General features: G+C 37.5%; 2 protein-coding genes across 5 annotated transcripts in view; one reads left to right on the top strand and one right to left on the bottom strand.

Moving 5' to 3' along the window:
* ampd2a (adenosine monophosphate deaminase 2a) overlaps nt 1-1,613 on the top strand; it is a 41,241-nt gene extending 39,628 nt beyond the window's left edge. For 2 of the 4 annotated variants that reach the window (XM_028446836.1, XM_028446835.1), the window contains exon 18: nt 681-1,610. In XM_028446836.1, the coding sequence (XP_028302637.1) occupies nt 681-896 (216 nt within the window). In that variant the 3' untranslated portion in view covers nt 897-1,610. Of the gene's footprint in view, nt 1-680 lie in introns of all 4 variants that reach the window. The other 2 variants (XM_028446833.1, XM_028446832.1) reach the window with 2 other exon arrangements.
* A 5,662-nt stretch (nt 1,614-7,275) lies between these two features.
* Nucleotides 7,276-22,805, bottom strand: eps8l3a (EPS8 signaling adaptor L3a). The gene is made up of 20 exons (XM_028446844.1): nt 22,646-22,805; nt 22,017-22,096; nt 21,841-21,914; nt 21,700-21,764; nt 21,469-21,627; nt 18,027-18,176; nt 17,890-17,954; nt 17,038-17,108; nt 16,802-16,932; nt 16,098-16,203; nt 14,004-14,077; nt 13,845-13,919; nt 13,493-13,638; nt 10,939-11,083; nt 10,807-10,853; nt 9,314-9,410; nt 9,138-9,242; nt 8,688-8,773; nt 7,560-7,692; nt 7,276-7,477 (listed from the first exon to the last, which is right to left on the bottom strand). Exons 2-20 carry the CDS (start codon nt 22,079-22,081, stop codon nt 7,466-7,468), a joined length of 1,806 nt encoding a protein of 601 aa, XP_028302645.1. The 5' UTR covers nt 22,082-22,096; nt 22,646-22,805; the 3' UTR covers nt 7,276-7,465.
* Nucleotides 22,806-25,267: the final 2,462 nt, after the last annotated feature.

Genomic DNA, 25,267 nt, shown 5'->3' with positions numbered 1-25,267 from the left:
ATTTGCTCAGTTCTGCCAGATTAATGTGGCTGCAAGCATGTTGTTCGGCGAGCTGGTGCTTGGTGTAGCCCAGCAATAGTGTAATTTTTACTTCCCCCTTGTCCGTCAGCCTGGCGTGGCTGTTCGGAGTGGCAACTTCACCTCTCCAGTCGGGCCTTAGTGTCTTGCAGGGAAGGCTGGCCTTGGTAGTGTCTGGCGCCTTGGCATCAGGTATTCCCCATAAAAAGACATTCCTTGCCTCAATGTGATGCATTTCATGCCGATTCTGTTTGTAATTGATGATTCTGTGGAATTATACTTACCTTGTGTAATAGGAAGAGAAAAAAAAATATCGATATTTGGCGCCAGTGAATCAATTACATACCGCGAGACAAAACCTTGCGATATATCGTCGTAACAATATTTTGGCACACCCTTAATCTCAGAGATATGGAAAAATTGTAAAGGACACTGTTGGCTGTACTCGATGAATAATAGTAAATACTTGTCCATATGATGGGATTTGTACTCTGTGATTGTATGGATGGAAAACAAGTTGAAAAATATAGATATATCTCAATATAGGTGATACTGTATCGAAAACTCAATACATCTTGAATCACGATATATTGCCCAGTCTTAAATGAAAGTGGTTTTACTTGTAGTTAGTCTAATTCTGCCCTCCTGTTGTTCCTTTGCAGGCCAAGAGCTACTGGCTGGGCCCCAGCTATTCACGCGAGGGCCCTGAGAGCAACGATATCCGTCGAACCAACGTCCCTGACATCCGTGTGGCGTACCGCAGCGAGACCCTCAACGAGGAGCTGCATCTCATAACTAACGCCGTGCGTACAGAAGAACTGGACGCCATTGATGAAGAAGACACCCTCACCATGACCCCTCTACGGGGCGGACGCTGAGAACAAAGCCACAAAACAGATTGGATGGATAGATTTGCTTTCCACCCAATCTACAGCACAGACACATGCTACCAACACTGTAGCAGTACAGCACTCTCTGACAGCCACGGATACTCCCTGTGCTGCTAAAGCCATCAGTGATGGTTGTACGTTGGTCAGAGGCATGTATATGTGCAAATAGAGCTCATTCTTACTTTATTAGATGCAAACGTTCCCCAATCATGTCTCAACCCTTAGTGTAATGCTGTATGGTCACAGTGCATTTTTTATTTGATAAAGAATACTGTTTCAGAGTGATTTTTGCACAGGTGTAGCATACTCGCACAATGAAACATAGAAGGATCTGCTGAATGCATCGGCACTAAACTGTAGCTTAATTGTATCTTTTTTTTGTCGAAAACCGCACATTAGATACATTAGATCTATTTCTTTAGAAGGATTTTATCATCAGCACAGACAGTAAACAGGCGTTTTCTTTGAATGAGTGTAAACATTCCTTAAATTGAAATTTAATTTCAGTCATTAAAATAATAATCAATAAATCTTTTGTGATACCTCATTCTGGCTATGAGGCCACCTTCACACTTTTTCAAGCACTATTACACATGAAATTTCCTGCTTTACAGATATGGGGCATTGATTATAAAGTTACACATGCTAAAATAAAAAACTACTTTTTGCAACATTTAGCAACAAACTATGTTTGAAAAACGAATGTGATTTTTTTTTTTTTTTTTAATGTTACCTTTGACCAAATTCACTGCAATATTTGTGAAATATGTGATACTTACTTTTATTGTATAAATACATTGTTATTGTTAAATCGAAATGTTAAATTGAAATGTCACGGGTGAAACTAAATACAGTATTTAAGTCATGTGCAAATTCACCGGAAGAACCAAAATAAAATCTCATTGATTGGGCACCACATTTAGATTTATCATTTAGCATTTAGATTTAACATTTCATATTTAGATTTAGCATTTAGATTTAGTAATATTTGCATATTAGCTAGATATTTAGTTTCACCTGTGACATTAAGATTTAACATTTCGATTTACATTAAAATTTAGATTTAACATTTACATGATTTAAATTGACATGTTTTTACAAAAAAGTACCAGTAAATATCACACATTTCTCAAACATTGCTGTATATCTGGTCAAAAGTAACATTTAAAAAATTCCCATACGTTTTTTTAAATGTGGTTTGTTGTGAAAAGTTGCAGTTTATTTTAGCCTGTGCAACTTTACAATCGGCGCCCCACATATACAAACACTTGATTTTTATGTTTTTTTTTTTTATCTTATTGCATGCAGTGTGATAAACATGAGTAGCAAGCCAGGATTTTTCAGTGCCTTGTAGCAACGAGCCCTGTACGTTCTTTTCCTTCTTGCGAGGGTCCTATGTTCTGCTTTGGCTCGGTTCGTGCACGGTTTAAGGCCTCGATAAAAGCCTCCAGCTGCATGCTCAGTGTGAAGTAGCTTCTTCATTCACCATTAACAGGAAAGAGTAACTTCATCTCAGCTCATAGATGCTTTCTTTGCATGTCCAGGCAGATCTACGTAGTTGCTAACTTGGTTTGGAGCTGCTTACCAGCATTACATGCAGAGTCTGTGCGAAACGGATTTAAACTGATTATTGTGCAAACCATGTGTGGTAGGGACGGGTGCATGTGATGATTGTTTCATGGCTCTTGTAGCGTTTCTTTAAAAAAAAATGTGAATAATTGAGACATTGTCATGGAAAAGGATTCATGCATTTGGTGTCGAGTCATGATTGTGAGCATCAGTTCATTTAAATAAAACGTGTCGTTGGAGATGACTTTAAATGACTTCTAATTATGCTGGTCAGCAGTTTAGTTCAGTATCTGTTCCTGGTCTTGGTTTAGTAAAAGTTTGTAAAGGTTCTCAGTCATCCAGGTCCTGCTTAAAGAGGCTTCTCAGCATAATAAAGGCTACCTGGTATCAAGTGACTCAGCTAGATTCTTATTACTGAGTCATCGCTGCAGTGAGGAAACAATAGGATTATAGATGTTGGAGAGATTTTGTCTCGCCTCCTCTGTTCTAAAAATGGCCCTGACTGTAACATCTTCTCTTGCCAGGATCTGTACATTACTGTCTTCAAAAGCACGCCCTGTAGATTTAGATTAGCTGCTGGACCCTGACCCTGGGGTGTGTGCCCCCCCCTGTTTTGGGCCATGCGTTGGTAGTGGTTGTTTGGTGGAAGGAAAAGCAAAACTTCAAGTCCTGTGGCCTCAACTAATTTGGCAAAATCATGTGTTTGTAGTTTGTAATTCATGCTGGAGAGCCTCCAGGTAAAGCTTGCTTACATTATATTTCATTATATGCTTTAATGAGTAAAAAAAAAAAGGGGGTTTAAGGTTATTTCCCTCAACAGTGAGATAAATAGTTGCCTTAAACTGGTTAATCTTTAAAGTTTTCCTCATAGACTAAAACCATTTTGTACCATAACATATAGTGGTGAGTGAAATCAGCTTTTAATCAACGCGGGTATTAATCATCCACCTTCTGTTTTACTCTTTTCCTGACGTCTGATCATTGCATGGGACCATTTCAGATTGTATTCGACTGTTATCGAACTTACTGTATCTTTTTAACACAGCTTAAAAAGCAGCTTAAAGTGATGTCACACGCCACGAGCACTCATTGTGTGACGTTCACAGCTCTGCGTGGTCCTCTACCATCACCGTTGTGCGACACTTCTCACTAACGTGTGTCCACATGTTTCAATTATTTTATTTTTTATTTATTTATTCTTTTGTTTATTTGACAGGGACAATGTACATTCATAAACATTACAGTAAATGTACCAGAGATAGCCTAATGTCTATTTTTCAGCTGTTAAAAGTCACAAAATGTATCCACATTAGTGCAATAAAATGTCACATTCTAAAACAGCATAAAAACATTCATAGCTGTATAATTCACCTTACAGTTTCAATAAATAGTTCAATACATATACTGTATGTTTGCCTCGGCGATGGAATATGCAATGAGAAGTGTAGCTTTAGTGTTAAAGTATGTTTCTTTGTCGTTTAATGTACAAAGTGTATTTTTTTAAAGGTAATATAATGATAAGAAATTTTATAACTACATTATATTAATATTAACCTTTAACACTTGTTTTATTAATCGTGTAGATTGTGTGGGACTACATGTTTGTAAAGCTCCCATTAGATTAGAACAGCAAAGGACTTATACATAAATATAGTTAACCTTAGAGCTGGACAGATACCAACACTCATACACTGAGAAGTAATGGTGAAGTAGCGTGTCTGTGAGAACGCTCACGAGAAGACGGTGATGACGCAAAATTCCTGCCTTAACATACAATTCAGCGTTTTCAATGTCATCATTTTTGTGTTTACCGTTAACCCTAAAGCTCGATTCCTGATTGACATTAGATGACGGTGTATATGTTTACCGTTAATCACAACCACGGTGTTATACTTCACCCTACCTCACTAAATTACTGTCCATATTCATGTCATGGCTAAAAAAGAAAAAGCACAGCATCAACACTTTACTTTGTTTGGCCTTTGACCTTTATTTGCACAAATTGTGTGTCCGCTCACATTGTGTAACAAATCCTCCTTATATTTGTGAATAACCAAATATAGATCATAAGGTGTTTTTTTTTGTAGTCTGTAGTAGAGATATTTTTGATCGATGAGGATTATAAGTTTGATAAAAATGTTGAGTAACAATGGTAACATCTGTAGCAGGAACACACACATCTGGATCTCTGTGCATCTGCTTTCTGTCAACACGTGGTTGTCCATCAGTCCTTTTTTTAAGATCATTTTTCCAGCTGTCCCCCCCCCCCCCCCACACACACACACACACACACCCACACATTGATTTGTAACCTTCCTGCTTGAATTGGACTGCGGCCGTTCGATAGATTCAGATGTCTCATGTATGAATAACAAAATAAAGCATGGTAATTCACTGCACATGCAGCAGAGTGAAACTTTATTTAAACACCAAAAAGACTTTTTTTTTTTTTTTTTTTTTTACACTTCATTAAAGCTGGGTACGTGAAACCAGGTGGTGCATGGAGGTAGCTTAGTGGTAAACTGTGTCACAAAATCAGAGAAATGTGTAATTTTACACAATAGATCACACAATGGCACAATATCAAATATCCTCCTGAGAACCAGAGGGAAAAAAGCATTCTACAATTTCTGGTTCTCTGTAAAACTTCCTATTTGGAGCTAAAATAACAACTAACATTTTAGAATGTTACGAAAATGTGTTATTTTTAGAGCGGGAATTCAATTAAAGTATTTCACATATGAAGCTTCCTCAACTTTTTTGGTACAAGTTCCCTCTGCTCATACTTTGACCCTAAAATGGATTTGTTTTGTATTTGAACACTAAAGTTTGTGTCCCAGTGAATTGATAAAGTACACTTTGTTCCATATTTCTGTAAAAATCTAAATAGGTAAGTAGTAGAATAATGAGTGGATTTTTGGTAACACTTTAGGGAACACCTATTAACCATTTATTAGTTGCTTATGAAGATACATATTACATATTAATTAATAAATTAATTATTAGGTACTTATTAATGCCTTATTTTTATTAATGCCTTATTATACATTTAATGGCAGTATTGCAGTTTAAACAGGGTTAAGGTTAGGGACAACATTAACCCTGACCCTAGCATGTTGAGATTGTAATTCATATACAACAACTTCCTCACTTACTACTAATAAGTAATAATTCTGAGGTTATTGAGGGAAAACTCTTATTTAATGGCTTACTGGTTGTATAATACGGCCATGCAGATTAAGGCATTAATAATGACGATAGGTTAAATACTGACAAACACTTTTTCAAAGTTAAGATGTTGGACATTACATGACGTCATTATTTATGGTCATGAGCCGTATGGCAACAGCATTCTAAACCGAGCAGAGAAACACACACAGCAGGGTGAAGATAGCAGAATATGATCAATAATAGCAGGTGAAAACTTGCCTACTAACTAATATCAAGAGTATGAGTTTATGTATAAATATTTTTTTAATTACAGTTTGGAATAATTCATGTGAAATGTATAAAAACTGCACTTTTTCTTTAGGTTGTTTTCCGTTTTTGTCATAAATTCAGAAAAATTAGTGTAGACTATGGTAATAGTTTAGACTATATATATATATATATATATAGGTATAGAGTATTTAATTAAATATTAAATACTTAAGTTTCACAATTGTTATTGCATCAATCACTTGAAAATTAGATTCTTCATCTGAATGGCACTCCTCTGGTGAAATAAAGTTTCTTATTTTCATTAAAGTAGGCCTACAGGAAATGACTATGTTTATGAATAACATTTTTAAAATACCCTAACCCCGCTCCAAATAGATGTCCTTTCATTATTTTTCAGGCAGTTGACAACCCTGTCTGGGATAATAGAAAAACATTAGAGCGTAAAACTAAACATTTAACATTTAAGTATTTGTTCAATAAAGGAAATACTCGTTTAATAGAAAATACAAAAGTCTTTATTTCCCCACAAAAAATGTAGTTTTTAGGGCAAAGCTTTGAATGTAAATCTAATAATCGACTTATATGAATCAACATTTTGTCATTTCTAACAATACGTTTTATTTCACCTTAAAACTAGTGTGTAATATTTCAGATGAATATGTGATATATGTGATGTAGAAACAGGCTACTGGATAATCTTCAATGTAACATTTATATCGGAAAAACAGGAAAAAAAAGTGTCATGAATAGTGAGGCAAATAGTTTAACAGTTCAAATAAAATTTAAATAAATACTTGTGTTTATGTCATGTGATTGGAATGGGACATCACTCAATGCTCAACATGTGGGTTGGGTCACAAAAGCGGGTCGTTATTTCCCTCGACGTTTTTCTTTATTTGTTTTTGAGGCTGACAACAGAGAAGTAAAGTTATAGATTTGGAAAAATTAAAAGTAAAGTTTTTTGAGACAGAATAAAAAATAACTTTACTGAACAAGTGTTTTTTTTAGAGAATTTGAAAAGTTTTTCTCGGTTTGAGATAGCGGGTCCTAAATCCAGACCAGTTGACTAATGTTGTATTTAGTTTTGGCAACTTGATTGTTTAAAACAATATCAGTTCTGTACCCTGTTGATGTTTTTGCTGATTTCCTTTGCTTTTAAACGGTTTACTATCTGTTAGAAAGTAAAGATGCTTTTAAGCATAACATGTTGTCATTATAATTTTAGTTCTATGTTTAATAAAATAAAATTGTACCGTTTTAGATATCCTTGTTGAATATTGAACGCATTAATGCCCCTTATTTCACATATATTATACTCTGCATGTGTAATCAAAAGGCATGATGATTTTTTTTATTGTTTTTTTTTTTTATGATCAAGCTTGCATTTTGTTGTTTACAGAAATTTGACTAATTTCAATTTTTTTTTTTTTTTTTTTTTTTTTGTTAATAGTCTCCTAGTCTATCTGTAAAACCTTCACGACTCATCATCCATCATCTGACCGTAGCTGGCTCATCCTCATTTCTCTCCTTCTGGTTCCTTGGCAGCTTTAACTGGTAGCCTACAGTAAAAACACACAACATTTGTTCATCGATGGAAGAGGTTTCTCATCAGCACAGGTACTGTTGGTATCAGTCACTCACTACCAGAGAAGACTTCACTGTCTGTAGCTGAAAGAAGACTCTCCCTCCTTCCTCTGGACACACCATCTTCAGCTCCTCTCTGGACATCCCGAGGAGCATTGATCCGCTCAGCCCGCCCAGACAGCGCACAGTGCTGTTACACATGAGGAGAATTAGTCTGTTATTCAAACATATGGGCGAGTATTACTGGCTGCTTTTCATACTCAGCAGTAAATAGAGTAAAGGTGAAACTTGTTGAGAACATAATTATTGGGGCTATTCTTAAATGTCAGATCACAAGTTGATGTGAAAAAAAAATGACAAAAAAAAGCAGCATTTTCTGTCCACACAAGCCCACTACAGTATCAGTGACACCACGTAGAAGCTGTTATTAAGTCAGTGATGCTCAACATGTCTCCATTTTAATTAGTATTCCCTTAGAAAACCTAAAAAGGGGGAACTGTTTGAACCCCTTTCTACCTATTTCCTTTTGCCATTTTTTGCCCCTTTTTTAAAAAAAATTCTGTCAATTTCTTCAGACTTTAGCTCTTTTTGCCAATAAATACCACTTTTTTCCTTATTTCAGTCCATTTTTGCAAGTTCTTTTTGACATTTTTATCCAACTTTTGTCCTTTCTTAAAAAAATTTTTGGCCACTTTTTATCCAAATAAGCTAACTTTTGCCCAATAAACACCACTTGCTTCCTTTTTCCCTACATTTTGCCTCTTTTTGTTCAACATTTTTGCCCTTTTTCACAATTGTTTGCCAAATTTTGCCCATTTAAGCTACCATTTTTTAGTACATACCAGCTGGTTCCACTTTATTTGCCAATTTTTTGGCCACTCTTGACTGCTTTTGGCCAATTCTAGTCACTTTTTACTCTTTTCTGTCTGCCTCCACTCACACTTCAAAAAAAGTCCACCAAGATGATGCTTTAATGTTGCCCCTGACAATAAGGGTCTCTGACCCTAAAAACTAATACTAAAATACTCATAGGGAGGGTAGGTAATTTTTGAAAATATAGCATGAATTTGAATTTAGCATCCTCCGAGGGCTCCGCCTTCAAACTTACCTACCCTACCTTTAATCAATAAAGTAGTACAGCTACTTCGGTGAACAAGGACCGAGATCAACTGTACTTGTACTCACATTTTAGTGAATCCTTTATCTTCCAGCCAGGCCTTCACCTCTGTCGGTTTGGACTTCTTTGTCAGAGCAGTAGAAACCTCTGTTTCCTAAAAGCCATGTATACACAGACTCTCATCAACCTCCCTCTTTGGGACACGCAAACCTAGCTAGAACATGCAAACTCAACGCAGAAAAGTATCAGTCCCAGGCTGTGGTGGAAATAAAGTTTAAAGTTGATTCTAGTTGAAATCAAATTGACAGAGACGTAGGACGGCAGCTGTGGCTACACAAGCACCATCTCTCCACCAGTAAGACTGTTGGTTGAATAAAGACTGGTTGATGTAAAGCCATTTGAGCTTTTGAAAAGCCAATCTATATTATTATGGTTATTCATAAGTTAGAAGAGTTGCATGTGGGAATGTGTGAAAGAGTTCTCATGTTTCTTTCACACTGTAACAGTATCTAGTCTACCTCATCAGCTGGATTGGCAGCATCTCCCAGGACGTTGTTGGGCACAAAGCCTTCCTGGCCTCTGCCATTCCTGACTTTCCACCACTGTTTGGACATGTCCAGCACCTGTAGGGTTAAACCCAAACCACATGTGTGGTTGAAGACGTGTTTCCCTTAGAGCTGCTTCTGAAACCTACCTCTACTGATTCTCCTTTTATGACCGTCAGCTCCTGCTGGTTTCTTGAAGTGAAGTCATATTTGACCAACATGGAGCGCGGTCTGGACAAACCTGAGCTGAAAAGCAAATCAAATTCAAAACTGGCTGGTGTCAAAACTCATACAACCAAGTTATCTCACATGGGACGGAACAGAAAAATGCTGATTTTATTTTTATTTGAGATGTAGTTTCTACATTATTGATGACAGCGTGTGAATCCATTGAGATTTGGACTATGAGGAAGAAAAAAAACAGGTCACAGATATCTTGGTTCCTCCAGGAGGTTCTTAAGCTTGTGACCAACTTTCTCAAAAAATACAATGGAATTTGCAGGAATTTAATGCAATTGTTTGCAGGGTTTCAAATGTTCTAAAGAAGGGGTGTCAAACTCATTTTAGTTCAGGGGCCAAATACGGAGCAGTTTTATCTCAAGTGCGACACAGATTTGTAGCGGGAAATTGAGTTATTTCAACATTTTTGTGCCCTAGTTTGCACTTCTACGTATACATAAAATACCAAAATATGTAAGAAACTGACCATATCCCAGCAATAAGTGACACATATCAGTCCCAACAGGATCTTCACTTTAAATGTCCTCAATTTCGTGACCAATTTCTATTTAATTAAGAGTAATATTATGTCATAATTTGAGGGAAATTTAAGGACTTTGGAAAAAATTTTGAGTTTTTTTCATCAGTTTAACATTCAAAATGACTGCAATCATACAATATAATTAAGTACCAGGAAAACTGTGAGCCCCTGTAAATACTGATAAGTTTTATTTACACAATGATTCATGTTTTCTCTGACATTTTTACTTTCTCCTGCAGTCCGAATTGGATGCTCCAAATGACCGGATTTGGCCCCCGGGCCTTGAGTTTGACACATGTGTTCTAAAGGGACTGAGATTTCTTGAGCTAAACTAAATGTTTAAGTTAAGGTAAAATTGTATATATATATATTTTTTTTTTACTTTAAGTGAAAAGCTTTGAGTTTGACACAGCCGATATGAACAGCAGAGAAACACACACAGCAGGGTGAAGAAAAGAGAGCAAATAACAGCAGATTATGATGTTAAAAAAAAATGCCAGGAGAAAAAAAACAGAATTTTCTAAATTGGCTCGTAGTAAAAATGCAATAAAAACCATTATGACTTCTCTCTTTACTATGGAATCCCATTTCTGCCAGTAAAAAAAAACTCCAAGAAACTAGGAATATTAAAAAAAAAATCTTATGTCATAATTATGAGGTAATACAGTAAGTCATACTATCTAAGAGGTCTAAATGCTATCCCATGTGCCAAAGCTACAGTTGGAAGGGGCTGAGACAAATCTTTACAGGATATTATCACTGAAGACTACTTTCGACATTGGATTCACAAATTGTGAAATCGCAGTTGTTTTAAAGGAATCTCACATCAAAGTCTTTTGGTTTCAATACTTTACAATAGAGTTATTTAGAATCCTATCTTACCGTGACTTTCTTGGAGATTGTCTCGGTGGCGTTCCCTTGGGAGTTCTCTGTGCAGTGAGAAGTAAATGAGTTCTTTCTTTACTGAGCAGCACAGAGGCCACACTGGGTGGTTGATGGGAGGATTTACAGTACCTGTTGGGATGCAGACTGTTCACTGTCCTGTCCAATCCCTGCTTCACTGGACTCAGCTGCAGCAGATACCTCAGGAGGCTGCCAGCCGTCAAAGAACTGTGGATCGTACGTCTGTATGTCCTCATCTTCCTCTGGCCACTGAGTGCTGATAATAGAAATATCTGATTACTGCATCAATCCAAACTTAAATGCAAATGACTTTGAAAAAAAAAACATGTGAATTCTTGTGATAAAGTAATATTTTGATACAAAAGAACGTAGGCCTACTTTAGTCTAATTTAGAGACAGGAATCTGACTTCTTTAACTGTCTTCTAAAACATGGATTTTCTTAGAGGATATTATTATTATTATTATTATTGTTATTATTATTATTGTTATTATTAGAGGATATGTTGGGAAAATGCTGCAATGTTGCATAGCGACTAGCATTGGGGTCAATTATAATTATAATCGCGTAATTAATAATGAATTACAATTATGGTGTAACCATAATTGTAATTGTAATTTTAAAAAGTCTGTTGTTGTCACAATCATAATAAATTATAATTGAGTTCAGATAATTGACTTTGTAATTGGCATGGAAATTCTATAAAATTCTGTAAAATAATTTAGTACAGTTCTATGCACAGTTCTACACATATGTAGTTAACAATTATTCAATCTTTCCCACATTTTACTTTTGTTTTTTGTTACCCTGATGACCGAAAGCTTGGAAATTATTATATATTTTTTTTTACTTGCATTGATCAAGTGTGCAGATTTGTCTTTTTCACTGCAAAAATATTATTTAAGCTCAGGCACCTTTGGCAGATTTGGTCGCAATCATAAAAGATGCTAACAGAAAGCAGTAATTGAGGATGTAATTGTAATTGACTTCCTGAAGGTAAAAAATAATCATAATTGAACATGGATAATTGAAAACATAGTTATACATGAAAAATGTAATTGTGATAGCGTAATTGATTAATTAACTACGGATATGGAGTAATTATAATCAAAATTGTAATTGAAAAATATTTTGCCGTTGTGATCGTATTTGAATTGTAATTGAGTTCAGATAATTGACTTTGTAATTGTAATCATCGTGGAAATTTTATAAAAATGTAATTGCCAGATATGATTTGATTAAACGCAAAACAGTTTTATGGCTCACACATATGTAGCTAATTATTATTAGAATATGCGTCATATAAAGTGAATCTGTTGGTGAATCTTCACACTCATGCATGTGGTAAGGGTTAGGGGTTAGTGGGTGAGAGCTATGGGCTCTATTCTCCCGTCTGGACTTAAGCGCTCTTTTGCGCGCCTGTAGTTACGCGCTTCTCTTCCACGCGTATTCTCCGGTCCAGGCTGCTGACACGCCCACCGCACGTAAGGTAGACCAAAAGCGCGTATGTGTGAATGAAGGCGGGCTGAAGGAAAGGAGGCGGTGATGTCATTTTTTTGGGCTGTCTAGAAATCATAGAACCTGGAGTTTTCCCAACACTTGTCATTGAAATCCGTGAAAATGATAAAGTTCACTTTTAATTTGAAACGCCTTCATTGATGAACAATATAACAGGTTGATTTGATCAGATCAATGATCAGATTACTGCAGTGTGACTGAGGATCGGCCGCATTCTGTCAAAGTCACAGTTAAGATCTCTCTTCTTGATCATCATCATCATGGCTGTAAAGCGTGACTAAGTTAGATGCGCTGTAGATATGAAGAAATAACGCGGCCGCAGAGCGTCCTGCTTTAATACAGAGGGATGTTTGCAGTGAAACACAACTATTGGCTTGCATAATACGCAGTTTTAAATTTAAATAGTTTAAAGCGACCTGAGCTGAGCCTCATTAATATATGTGTGGAAACAGTTTGTGGTCCATCCTCATCTGCATATGACAGCTTGTTTCACTCTGTAGTGGATCAAACTGTTGGACATGTTTTACGTTGGACAATGAAAATAGTTGAGTCACTGTGACCAACGTGGACAGAAGTCTGCGTCCGTCAGAGTTTAAATTAATCGCGCAGCAGCAGCTGAGCGATCACAGCTGCTGCTGCGTGACGCACAAGTCCGTGTGGCTTCAATTGTAAGTAAGCCCATATTTCTAGTGCAATATAATGTTTCACCTTATCGGGGTGCTGCACTTATTCCAGGGTTAGAAGCGAGTATGAGGAAAAGGACTGACGCACACCGGAGCATGCGCGATTAGGCAGATTTGAATGGGAACACCCACAGTGCGTAACTGGGATGAAGGCGCGTAGTGACTGACTTAAGTACAGGGGGAGAATAGCACACTTTCTGACTTACGCGCATGGGAGAATAGAGCCCTATATGAATAAAAGTTATTAAAATCGTAATGGAACTTTAGTATTTGGGAACGTAATTGTAATTGACTTTCAGGGGGAAAATGATAAATCAAATGTATTTGTAATTGAGAAAAATGCCAGTTAACGTAATCATAATTGAATTGTAATTGAAAAATGTAACTGACCCCAACCCTTATAGCTACTATGTATAAATGTGGAACTTTTTTATTTTTATTTATGTTAGCTCATTTTTCATTGACCTGGAGATGCTCCAGGCGTCGCCCAGGGACTGCCAGAGCTGATCCTCTCCTTCAGTCGCCTCATCACTCATCAGACGGACAGTCTCAGGCGACAGCCGCGGTGTGACTATGCTCGGTGGCAGTGTGACGGCACAGTGAGACACCACCTAATGAGCAGAAAAGGATGATTAGAGAATATCTTAAACATCTACAGAACACTTAACATGTTTATGAACCTGGACGGATAATTGATTATAACCTAACAAGGTCATATACGTAACAAGGGATGTGTTTATTGCTGCTTCTGGATTTAAAAAAAAAAAAAATATATATATATATATAAATTCATACATCAGATTTAATGTTTACTTACAAAGGCCAGTGCAGAGAATAAAGAGTGAACAATTTCAGGGGCACTGGGATTACTGATGTGTCCATTAAGCAGGCCCTGTCATTGAAAAGAAGTTTTGTACCTTCAAAAAAAACATGAACAACACATTTTTTAGTGTGAGCACAATAATAAAGAACAAACCAGAAGGTTGAACCCATATTTGATTTTACGGAGATGCTCTGCAAACACCTGCTCTGGCGGCATGCCCTGCAACGCTGAAAACAGACAATTAGAATAACCTCTAAGAGATTAATTCATCACATATATTAGTTTTGTTTTTTTTTTTTTCAAACAACCATCTATGATTTTGTTAACCTTTTTAACTCACCTGCCACAGTCACAGCCAATTGACTTCCAAATTTTGTAGCAGTGCAGCGTTTTCTCCAACCTCAAATTACTAACGTCAATAACAACATCCATCTGTTTTCTATGCCCACTCCTTCCTGTACTCAGAGTCACAGGGGTGTTGTTCAACATAAATAACTAAAGATTATTTGCCTGACATGAACCCCATAGAGCAGGGGTGTCAAACTCATTTTCATTCAAGGGCCAAATACGGACCCGTTTGATCACAAGTGGGCCGCAAGTATTTATTTATTTTTTTTAACAATTTCAACATTAATGTCCCCAAATTTGCACTTCCAGTTATAAATTTGACAAAGTATAGAGGCACCAACAATATCTAAGCCATAAGTGAAAGATACTTAAATATCCTTTGATTTATTAATTTTTTACCTTTTTTTTTTTTTTTTTTTTTTTTTTTTTATTTGATTTGGGGAGATTTTGTGAAATAATTTGAGAAACATTGCAAGGTTCTGGGAAAAAAAATTGAGATCTTTCAACAACAATTTACAACTGAATTATTTGATAATTTACACAATGATTCATGAGTGGCCACACCAGCCTGTCATTGCCCGATCTTGTTAGGTCTCTGCGAAGCAGGTCTGGGCCATGTTACTGGTTAGTAGTTAAATGGGAGACCACTGAGAATTCCTGGTGCCACAGTGGGGGACAGTCACTCCAGTGGTATCTGTCATTGTGTCCTTGGGCAAGGCACTTCACCCACATTGCCTAGTATGATTGTAGTGTGTGAGTGAGTGTTGGTGGTGGTCGGAGGGGCCGATAATGCACCAGGGCTGTCTCGCTTCCGTCAGTCTGCCCCAGGGCAGCTGTGGCTACAATAGTAGCTTACCATCACTAAGTGCGGAGTGAAAGAATAATGCCTTAATTCTGTAAAGTGCTTTGAGTGTCTATGATAAAACACTTAATAAAGTCCATGGCATTATAATTATGTTTTCTTTGTCATTTTAATTTTCTCCTGCAGGCTGAATTGGATGGTCTGGAGGGCTGAATTTGGCCCCCGGGCCTTGAGTTTGACTTACAGTATGTGCCAATAAAGAATCTATGGGCAACTGTCAGGTGGGTGATGAGAGACACCAGACCCAACAATGTAGATGACCTGACGGCTGCTATCAAAGCAACCTGAGCTTCCATTACACCTGAGCAGTGCCACAGGTTGATCAACTCCATACCACGCTGCATGGACGCAATAATTCATGAAAAGGGAGGCCCAACCCAGTATTGAGTGTATAGAAATGAACATACTTATCAGAAAGAAAAACAACTTCTATTCATCTTATGTAATATTCCGATTTTCTGAGACTGTAAGCCTTAATCATCAGACTTTCAAGAAATAAAGGCTTGAAATATTTCCTTCTATGTGTCATGAGTCTATATATCATACAGTATAGGGGTTTCACTTTCTGAAAAGAGTGACAAAAAATATTGAACTTTTTCATGATATTATAATTTAGATCTACTGTTGATTTTCCCATAAGTACATTTATTTATGGACTTTGTTATTTTTCACCGTGTTGAATTTCCAGTTTGTACATTTTAAAGTTTATGTTGTACTTTGTTGGACTGCGCTCTGCTCTACCCCTGCATGCATCCTCCGCCTCCCTTTTCATTTGTCTCTTCATCAAATCCTCACTCTCCTCACCAACCTGTATGACACTCCAGGACAATGTCAAATAGTACAAATGATTCTGCTTGTCCAGTAAAATATATAAATAGATAAACACTTAAAAGTCACAGTTTATGCTATGGGGTGAAAAAATAATAGATAGAATGTTAATTACAATACAGTTTATAGAAATGTGTATGTTTAAAAAAAAAAAATATATATATATATATATATATATATATATATATATATATATTGAATTAACTCACCTTTTCCTTTCTTCTTTTTCTTCTTTTTTTTTGCATTCTTTGCATTGACTGCTGCGATTTCCCCAATGAAGATTTCTATGTCGTTTAAAATATGATTCAAAGTATCCTGTGATGGAAGCAAACTCCATGAACCTCACACATACAGCTCTTAATATAAATCTTAGCTGTTGATGTGGCTGATTTAGATTTGTGTTTCTTTTTTTTGTGTACCTTGTGTTGTGTAGACAAACAATTATCAATTTAGAAATATAATCAATAAAACTACGTATACCTAAAATGTAGGCCTCAATTATGGTGAAAAATCAACATTTATAATCCTGGTCTATCTAAAATACTACATTAACACTTTATTTATATATTTATTTTGTCTCGTTTGATCAATAGAAATTGCTCAAATGAACATTGAAACTAAATGTTGAAATGTAATTGATGACCAAATGTTCTGCGGAACCTCAAGGTTTTTACACATTGTGCGTCACATGGAGATTGTGCAGACCATTAGAGAGACAAATCATTTTTCTCATCTTTCTGTATGATTATGGGAAATTAAGTCAGATTTATTTTAATTATGTTGTATTGTTACACTTGTATTAGATTGTGCAAGATTTGGGGCCAGTACACGTCCCAACAAGGCTCAGCTGAAGATAGAATACAGTGGCAGTACGTATTCGTCACCATCTTTGTGTCTTTTAAACTCCGCTCACCACGTTCTTGTCCTGCTCTGTGTACAGCCGAGGAGGTTCCTCTTCATTAATGGAGAGGTGTGACATCCTGGTCTCCTCCTCATCATCATTGTCATCATCATCTTGAGGCAGAACCATTTCCTGTTCATTGACTTTAAGATAATCAACCCCAAAAAAGGAGAAAAGAACAAAGTAAAACCATTTGGGGCCATGATAAAAGTGCTCAGCTGTGTGGAAATGTGGTGCTGCAGCCTCACCATAGTCAGGAACAGCCCATCGCTCTACGGGGTCCACCTCTGTCTCCTCACTCACAGATGGAGTTGCTCTCCTACACAGTCAAACCCCCAGTGTTATTTTTATATATCATGGTAACAGCCTTCTCCTTAAACATGTGTGAAAGTTAAGTAGACATTTTTAAAAATGTCCCGAAAAACCTTACCTGAATAAACAAAATCTCAACTTAATATAATGGTTAAAAAAGGAGACTCAATAAATCTCACTAGAACTATTACAAGGAAGTCAAGTGAAACTTCAAAGGAACCATCAAAGGAAATCAGCAGAACTCCTCTGATGAAGACTGGCAGTTGACAGTCGAAACATGTCAGGAGATAAAAATCTACTGAAAAACCTTGTCTGAATACAAGAAACCTCAACTTAACATACTGGTGAAAAAGAAGACTAAATAAATCTCGCTAGAACTATTACATGGAAGTCACGTGAAGCTTCAAAGTAACCGTCAAAGTCGTTCGGCAGGACTCCTCTGATGAAGACTGGCAGTTGACAGTCGAAACATGTCAGGAGATAAAAATGCCGCGAAAAACCTTGTCTGAATATAAGAAACCTCAACTTAACATACTGGTAAAAAAGAAGACTAAATAAATCTTGCGAGAACTATTACATGGAAGTCACGTGAAGCTTCAAAGTAACCGTCAAAGGCGATCGGCAGGACTCTGATGAAGACTGACAGTTGACAGTCAAAACATGTCAGGAGATAAAAATGTCCTGAAAAACCTTGTCTGAATAAACAAAACCTCAACTTAACATGTGTGACAGTTACTTTAATAAAAAAAAAAACAGACAAAGCATGAGGGACTGATACTATAGCATACCTGTTGGTAGACTCCTTTCTCCTGCGTGATATTGCTTGTAACAGATTTCTTTCAATATAATCAGCCTGCAATCCAAAGCACTCAGCATCACTCACAGCTCTCAGGTAATCAAATCACCACATCTAGCTTAGCCTCACCCTGACATCCTCGCACTGGAACATCAGGACAGTGGTGGTACGTTTCCTCCTGGAGTTCACTGTCACAGTAAGCAGAGAGTTGAACCCTCCAACGTTTAGCACAGCTATCATGTCTTGAACATCATTAAGAGCCATGACCTCCAGTTCCTCCTGAGAAGAGACATCCAACATGTTTATGTTTACTTGTCTTTTGGCAGTGTGAGATAAGTTCCTGTTTGTAGAAATATTGGTTGATGGTGATGGATTCCAGCCCTGATGGTGCCCTTTCTTTGTGTAGTTTTATTCTGTCATTTTAGCTCCTGCAGGGCCCAGTTGTTCAAAAGGTGTAATCTGGATAAAAACTATCCGGATTCTGAAATCCCTTTTTTGTTATCCAGGATCATGTAATCCGTCTCAGTTTTATCCCAGTTGTTCAAAGCAAAGTAGGATTGGATCAGTCTGATCCAAATCCAAATTTTCAAGATCACCAAATCCAGATAATGTGTGCTCTGAATTAGACTGCATATCACATTGAAGGCCACTAGGTGCGTAAAAACAAACAAGTAGAATAGCCAGCATGGAGTAACTCAAAGTGTATTCATTTGAAGAAACAAAAAGAAAGCACAGAAAACACAAACATCCCATTTTCAATATCTTTTGACCAGCCAGACCATATCACATTCCATATTTCAAATTCAATCGTGAAACATGAGGAAAGCACACACACATTCAGCCTTCTTCTTCTGTGGAATGATCAGACATTTGGAGATGTGCTTTCAGAAGACGAATCTCAAGTTTGGCTTTGGTTTGCTGCAGTCTGGTTAAAGTAATTTGTTCCTCTGCCAGGCGAATCTGTACCTCTGCTCGTTCCGTTTCTCTTTTAAGAAGTGCCCTGTAGGCATCATCATCATCTTTGTTTGGCAAAGGATGTTTTAAGCCTCTTTAATTTCCTGTTGCAGTGGTAAGTGTCTCTACTTGTGCAGATCCACCTTTTCCAACTTCTTCCACAGTAACTGTACTGAGATCAAGGATCACCGTTACCGCTGCATCAGTAGGATCTGATTCACCTTTCCCTTCAGCTGTGGGCTCACCATCGCCTGCAACACCTTGAATCCCATGTACAGCTTGTGAATGCTCCCCTCCAATAATGTCAAGAACATAGTCAGTGTATTCACCTTGTCAGGCCAGAGCTTCAACGCAGAACCAGAAGGAGTCACAGTATGTCAGTGGAAGAGCAGGTCCTCATTGCTCTGCGTTTCTATGCATCTGGGTCTTTTTACCAAGTTGTTGGTGACAGTATAGGAGTGGACAAATCAACTGTGAGTAAGGTGGTGAAAGCTGTGTCAGTAACTTTGGCCAGCCTTTTCAATCAGTTTGTTTGTTTTCCAAGGGATGACCAGATTTCCCAGACCAAGTGCAAGTTCTTACTCTTGGGGAACATGCCCAATACTATTGGGGTTATTGATTGCACTCATGTGTGTATACAAGCCCCCCATGAGAGAGAGTGGGAGTACATCAACAGGAAGGGAAGGCACAGCATAAACATACAACTTGTGGGTGATGCTGACCTCCTCATCACAAACTGTGTTGTGAAGTGGCCTGGGTCTGTCCACGACGCACGTATCCTGAGGGAAAGCGCTCTATACAGAAAGCTCCAGACCAACCGACCAGATGGCATAATATTAGGGGACAGTGCCTATCCGCTCCTACCATGGCTGATGACCCCTTTTCTTGCACCGAACACACCTGAGCAGGCACGCTTCAACACTGCTCATTCCAAAACAAGGTGTGCCATTGAGCGTCTAAATGGAGTTCTGAAGAGGCGTTTTGCGAGTGGAACCCCAAGGTGTGTGCAACATAATAGTTGCTTGTATTGTCCTGCACAATATTGCTACAAAGCGGAATGTCCCTCTCTGTGATGAGGTTAATGATACACCTGCTGAGCCAGCTGAAAACGAAGACATACCTCCGACTTTTTCTCAGAATGAGAGAGTGACTGGTCATGCAGTGAGGGATGCCATTGTCAGAAACTATTTTTGAACAATGATTTTTGGATGTGTCTGTGAATATTAAGTTTTTAATTAGAATTAGAATTGAATACTCTTTTGTTTGATTTTTGACAGCTATTGAGTGGATTATTTTATTTCTACATTACTGGTCTGTGATGCAAAGTAGTATAAAATGTCAACTGTATGGTTTGAAAACTAGGTTAAAAAATATCAATACATAAATGTATATTTACAACACTATGAATGTTAATTATTTGACCAGTTTGAATTTAATTAAAATTGCATTTTGTTCCTGAAATCCCCCCTGAATCCTCCCAACTGCTGGGATCAGAATAATCCTGTTTTTTTGATCAAAGTTATCCCGATCCTACTAAAAAGTTGTGAACAACCCAAACTGAGGGTTTTATCCAGATCAAAACCACGATTGGATTACGTGATCTAATCCGATCTCAGAATCCATTTTTGGTTTTGATCAACCCATTTTCAAGATTTAAACCAATCCATTATCCAAAATCCGATCGGATTACCTTTGAACAACTGGGCCGTGGTTTATTTTGTAGTTTCTTCCAGGCTTTGTGTCTCTAGTTACATCTTGTATATTGCTCCACCAATTTTTGTCTGTGTTTAAGTGCAGAAAGTATGAATAAATCCCTTTGCTCTCTCAGAAATGTATTCCAACTCCCTGATTGCCCTTCCTCACTATTTAAAGTTTGCATTGTCTGCATTCTCGGGGCCTGATTTCCAAAAGCTCTGTGTGCCTGCATTAATCCACTAACCGGGCACACAGTTCATTGCTTCTTTCAAGCATGCAAAATAACATAAGAAGTTCATTTGTCACTTTTGCCTCTAATGATTGTGTAATATGCACATCTCTGTCAGAATGTTCATAATATTAGATGGAGGGCAGACAGATTTATTTAGCAAATTCAATCTGGTTTTCCAAAGCTGATAGTGGTGAATGTTTGTGTGCGTTTTTTCTGCACGGTTGACAGGCAGGCCTTAACAGCTTTACTCACAGGTGGCTGCAGTTATTGTTGGAGAAGGAGAGATACGCGCAGAAGAAAAAGCTATAGAGATGAAATATCTTTTCTGCTTGAGTCAGCAATTGAAGAACGATTCGACCAAACTCTCAGCCCTTTGTTCTTCTTCTTTTATTTGCCCTTCTTGTTTTCCCACATTGACTTTTTCTCAGACAGCCTCCCATATTGGGTTTCTCCTGCTTATTTTCACATTTGTTTGTATTTTAGGATGTTTATTCAACTGTCCCACTAAAACTTCCCAAAAATTATTTCCCGCCTGTTATTGTACTTCCCTGTTCTCTTGAACATGGAGTTTATTTTGGATTTTAATTTTAGTTTTTCTTCAAAAACATGCTTTTTGAAGACGTTTCCTGCCTATTCCTGTCTCCTCTGCTTTTGGGTCCCACTCCAACTCCTGTTGTTGTTTTTCTTTACCTTGGTTTGGATGTCGGTGAGCAGCAGGTAGTCACCGCGCACCTCCAGCATCATCTCCTGAGCCCACACACGCCCCATCTGATCCAGCAGCTTCAGACGCTCCACACAGTCATGCACACTTATCAGCTCTTTGCCGTCCAGTTCACAGCTGAACAAGTGCTGCAACAACCGTGGATCACATTCACCTTTATACGTAAGTCTCAGCTGTATGATGAATGTGTGATAGCTTACCTCCACTCTGTACTGAAACTTGTCCATCATCTTGTTCACTGTTGTTACGTACTCCTTCCTCTGCACTGTGAAAAAAAACAAAAAAAACCTTGAGTTTTTTCTGCTTTACACTGATTAAAGACCTTAGCAGGGTTTACTTACAGTAAATTGACTTTGCACTTGGTCTTGACAGACCTGATGCCTGTGATGACACCTCATCCAGGGTGGAATATCCACTGTCATGGAAAACAACAACATCAGCAATCAATTTGTGGATAACAGATCAGCTGAGGATGAAGTTATTGCTCAATAAACAGAGACTCATGGGATATACTCACTTGGACCGCATCGATCCTGAATAACTGCTGGTGTCAAATTCATATGGACTGTTTCTTCTGAACATACTGACCCAACACACCTACAGAATAACACAACAACACACACAACATCTGACAATCAACTGTGTGTGTGTGTGTGTGTGTGTGTGTGTGTGTGTGTGTGTGTGTGTGCGCGTAATGTGATGCGCCTTGTGATAAGATGTCACCTGCCCAGGGTGTCCAACGGGTGCAAGGTCTAGGTTTTATACATGACACAATTTTCCGCTTAAAAATATAGATCTAATTTTATCAATAATAATAATAATAATAATAATACATTGTATTTCTATAGTGCTTTCATAGACACTCAAAGTTTACATAAACGAACAGTACATCAATAAATGAGACTTTGATGATACAATCACCTTGAAGTAATAATCACTATTTACCAATCCACATAGCCATTAAATTTAGCATTTTAAAAAAAGAAAGATAGGTGATACCACCCCAGTTATGATTTAAGGAGATATGATAACATCGTGCTTCGTCCTCACCGTCTGTAATGATGTCCTTTTCCTCACTGAGCCTTCACATTTAGAAACAAAGATGTTCTCGGTACAGAATTAATGTTCATTGTAATAAGCTCTTACCTTAATTTCTCTGCTGTTTAATGCTGCTGTTACTCCTTCTTGTTCTTGATGAGTTCAAATTCAAGTCATTATCCGATCCAGCTACTCAACAAGATACACCCAAGAAGACTTCCTGATAAAAGAGAGGGACAAAGTCCACTGGTAGGATCTGTGTGATCAGAGGAACAGTGACAGTGGAGGTGGTTCATGGCAGGGTGTGAGATCTTTACTGTTCATTCCATGTGACCAAAGGTTGGAACGCATGTAAATAACCTCCATCTGATATGTTTTCCAGGTCTTTGATGATGATTAGCTGTCAGCTGTCATTTTTAATCTTCCTCATGGGACACAATCTAGGTATTAAACACATTTCATTCTTCTATTTTTACATTCTGTCCTCTCTGTGTGTAGTGTACATTTTAGATGATCACTCTAGGGAGTAATCAACTTTTTGCACATTTTGTTATGTTACAGCCTTATTCCGAATCATATTAAATCCATCAATTTCCTCAAAATTCTACGCAAAATAACCCCATACTGACAATGTGAAAAAGGTTGGGGTTTTTGGTTTTTTTTTTGCAAATTTATGAAAAATTAAAACCAAAGAAATCATATTTACATAAGTATTTACAGCCTAGGCCATGAAGCTTAAATGATCATCATAGAGAGGTATCTACAGCTTAAATGGACTCCACCTGTGATAGCGTCAGTTGATTGGACATGATTTGGAAAGGCACACGCCTGTCTATATACAGTAAGCTCCCACAGTTGATAGTGCACGTCAGAGTGCAAACACAAGCATGAAGTCAAAGGAATTGTCTTTAGAACTTTAAGACAGGATTGCTGTGAGGCAAAAATCTGAGGATGGATGCTGAAAAACATCTGTAATTTTGAAGGTCCAAATGAGCACAGTGGCCTCCATTATATGAAAATGGAGGAACCATTCCTAGAGCTGGTTGAACTGAGCGATCGGGGAGAAGGTCCATGAGCCCCATTCACACGGGATAAGTATTATCTGGGGACCACATGTGATAAATAAATGACCCCCCATCGTCTGCTTTTCATGTGGCGCCTTCGCACAGTATAACCAAAGCCTGAGATGTTGCTGAAATGTACGGACATCTCCCGGATATGATGTCAACGCGCTGCGTAGCATTTGCTCACATTGTTTCCAACATGGTGGGCGCTAAGAAGAAAATTGGCACTGGACGCGAGAAGAAACCTAAAAATTAATAAGAAAATAGATAAACATGCGTCCCGGAAACAAAACAACGCATAATCACGCATCAGATCCCGCCCATTTCTGTTCAAATCACAGAGACCTATTCGCATTGGATTAGTATTATCACAGGATCTTGGAGTTCAGCAAAATATAGAAGGTAATTTGCGGGGGAATTTTTACTTTACAAATTACTGACATGGCCGATTCACACCGGTTTAACATCACTGACACTGACATGCAAATATGGCTTTAGTCAGGGAAGTGAACATTTTCCGGATGCACTGTAATATCCATTGACATGTGAGCATCACCTTTTTGGAGATTTACACCATACAGCATTCAGTATTATTTATTTCCTCACTCATAGAGAGATAATGGTGAAATAACATTTCAATCTCATGTTTTAGCACTTAGTTACACATAATCCAGTTCTTTTGATTTTATTACATTATTGCACTTCTTTGCGTAATCCCTACGTCACAGTTTGTCAAATATGTCGACCTCCACAAGCGTGAGTTTAAGGTGCTTTTTATGGCTACAGCTTCGAAATCACCTCTCATTCCTATTGGTGAAGATTATAGATAATAGAATTGATTCTAAATAATTAAATAAATGGATATACATTTGTATAAAATGTATTTGATCAAACAGTTTAAGGTATTTGTTTTTGCTCCAAGGAGGCTGAAAATCACAACAAAAAAGTAGAATTTGATGTTTTTTCTCAGAATATACAATTAGAGGCGTATGAGTTTGTAATAATACAGAGCCTCACACTTGATTGTGAAGGTTAGCTAATTATCTGGTTTTCTATAGCGCCTCAGGACAACATTAGATTCAGGGAGAGCTGAAACAAGCAGGATTGGGGCTCTCCAGGATTCCCTGATATTTTGCTTTCTCTCAGCTCCCCTAAGAGATCAGTCTGCATTGGAGTGGATTTTTACTTTAAACTCATGACAATCATTCAAAAACAACTAGTTTTGGAATGTTTTATTGAGAATATGATAAACATGCAGTATAAAGTTACATTCAATAAGTCAGTAAAGCAGTTCTGCACCCAAAGTGCTAAACAAAAAACTATTTTCAGAAACAATCAGCCTTATGGGACAGCATTTTTCAGATAAATGACATGAAAACAAAAATATGTTGAAAAAAGAAAAACTAGACAGTTTGCTAGTTTTTCTTAAATATGCATCAACTGAACTGGAAATGTGGATGATTTCATTTTTTCCAATGCAACATTAAATGCCAAAAGTTTAAAACAGCTGAACAAAAAAAAAGGCTGCTCTGACCTGTGTTGGATATATTAAGCACAGGGCCGTGTCTGTAATTCATTAACTGTGTTAAATGTTCCTCTGCAACAAACAGGACTTTGACCTGACGTCTGTCAACACGTCCTGCTCACAAACACTGAGAATTAAGGA

Source organism: Gouania willdenowi, chromosome 5, assembly GCF_900634775.1.
Source record: "Gouania willdenowi chromosome 5, fGouWil2.1, whole genome shotgun sequence".
Classification (NCBI taxonomy): domain Eukaryota; kingdom Metazoa; phylum Chordata; class Actinopteri; order Blenniiformes; family Gobiesocidae; genus Gouania; species Gouania willdenowi.
The sequence above is the reverse complement of the archived record's forward strand: the minus strand, read 5'-3'. Positions and strand labels throughout refer to the sequence as shown.

What these genes read in the sequence shown, in the direction of transcription:
- eps8l3a (XM_028446844.1), bottom strand. Translation starts at nt 22,081, where the DNA reads ATGTTCAGAAGAAACAGTCCATATGAATTTGACACCAGCAGTTATTCA. An exon ending in AGTTTCAGTACAGAGTGGAG is followed by an intron (nt 21,628 to 21,699) that starts GTAAGCTATCAC and finishes CGGTTGTTGCAG; the next exon opens with CACTTGTTCAGCTGTGAACT. An exon ending in GACGCCTGGAGCATCTCCAG is followed by an intron (nt 11,084 to 13,492) that starts GTCAATGAAAAA and finishes TTCTATTATCAG; the next exon opens with CACTCAGTGGCCAGAGGAAG.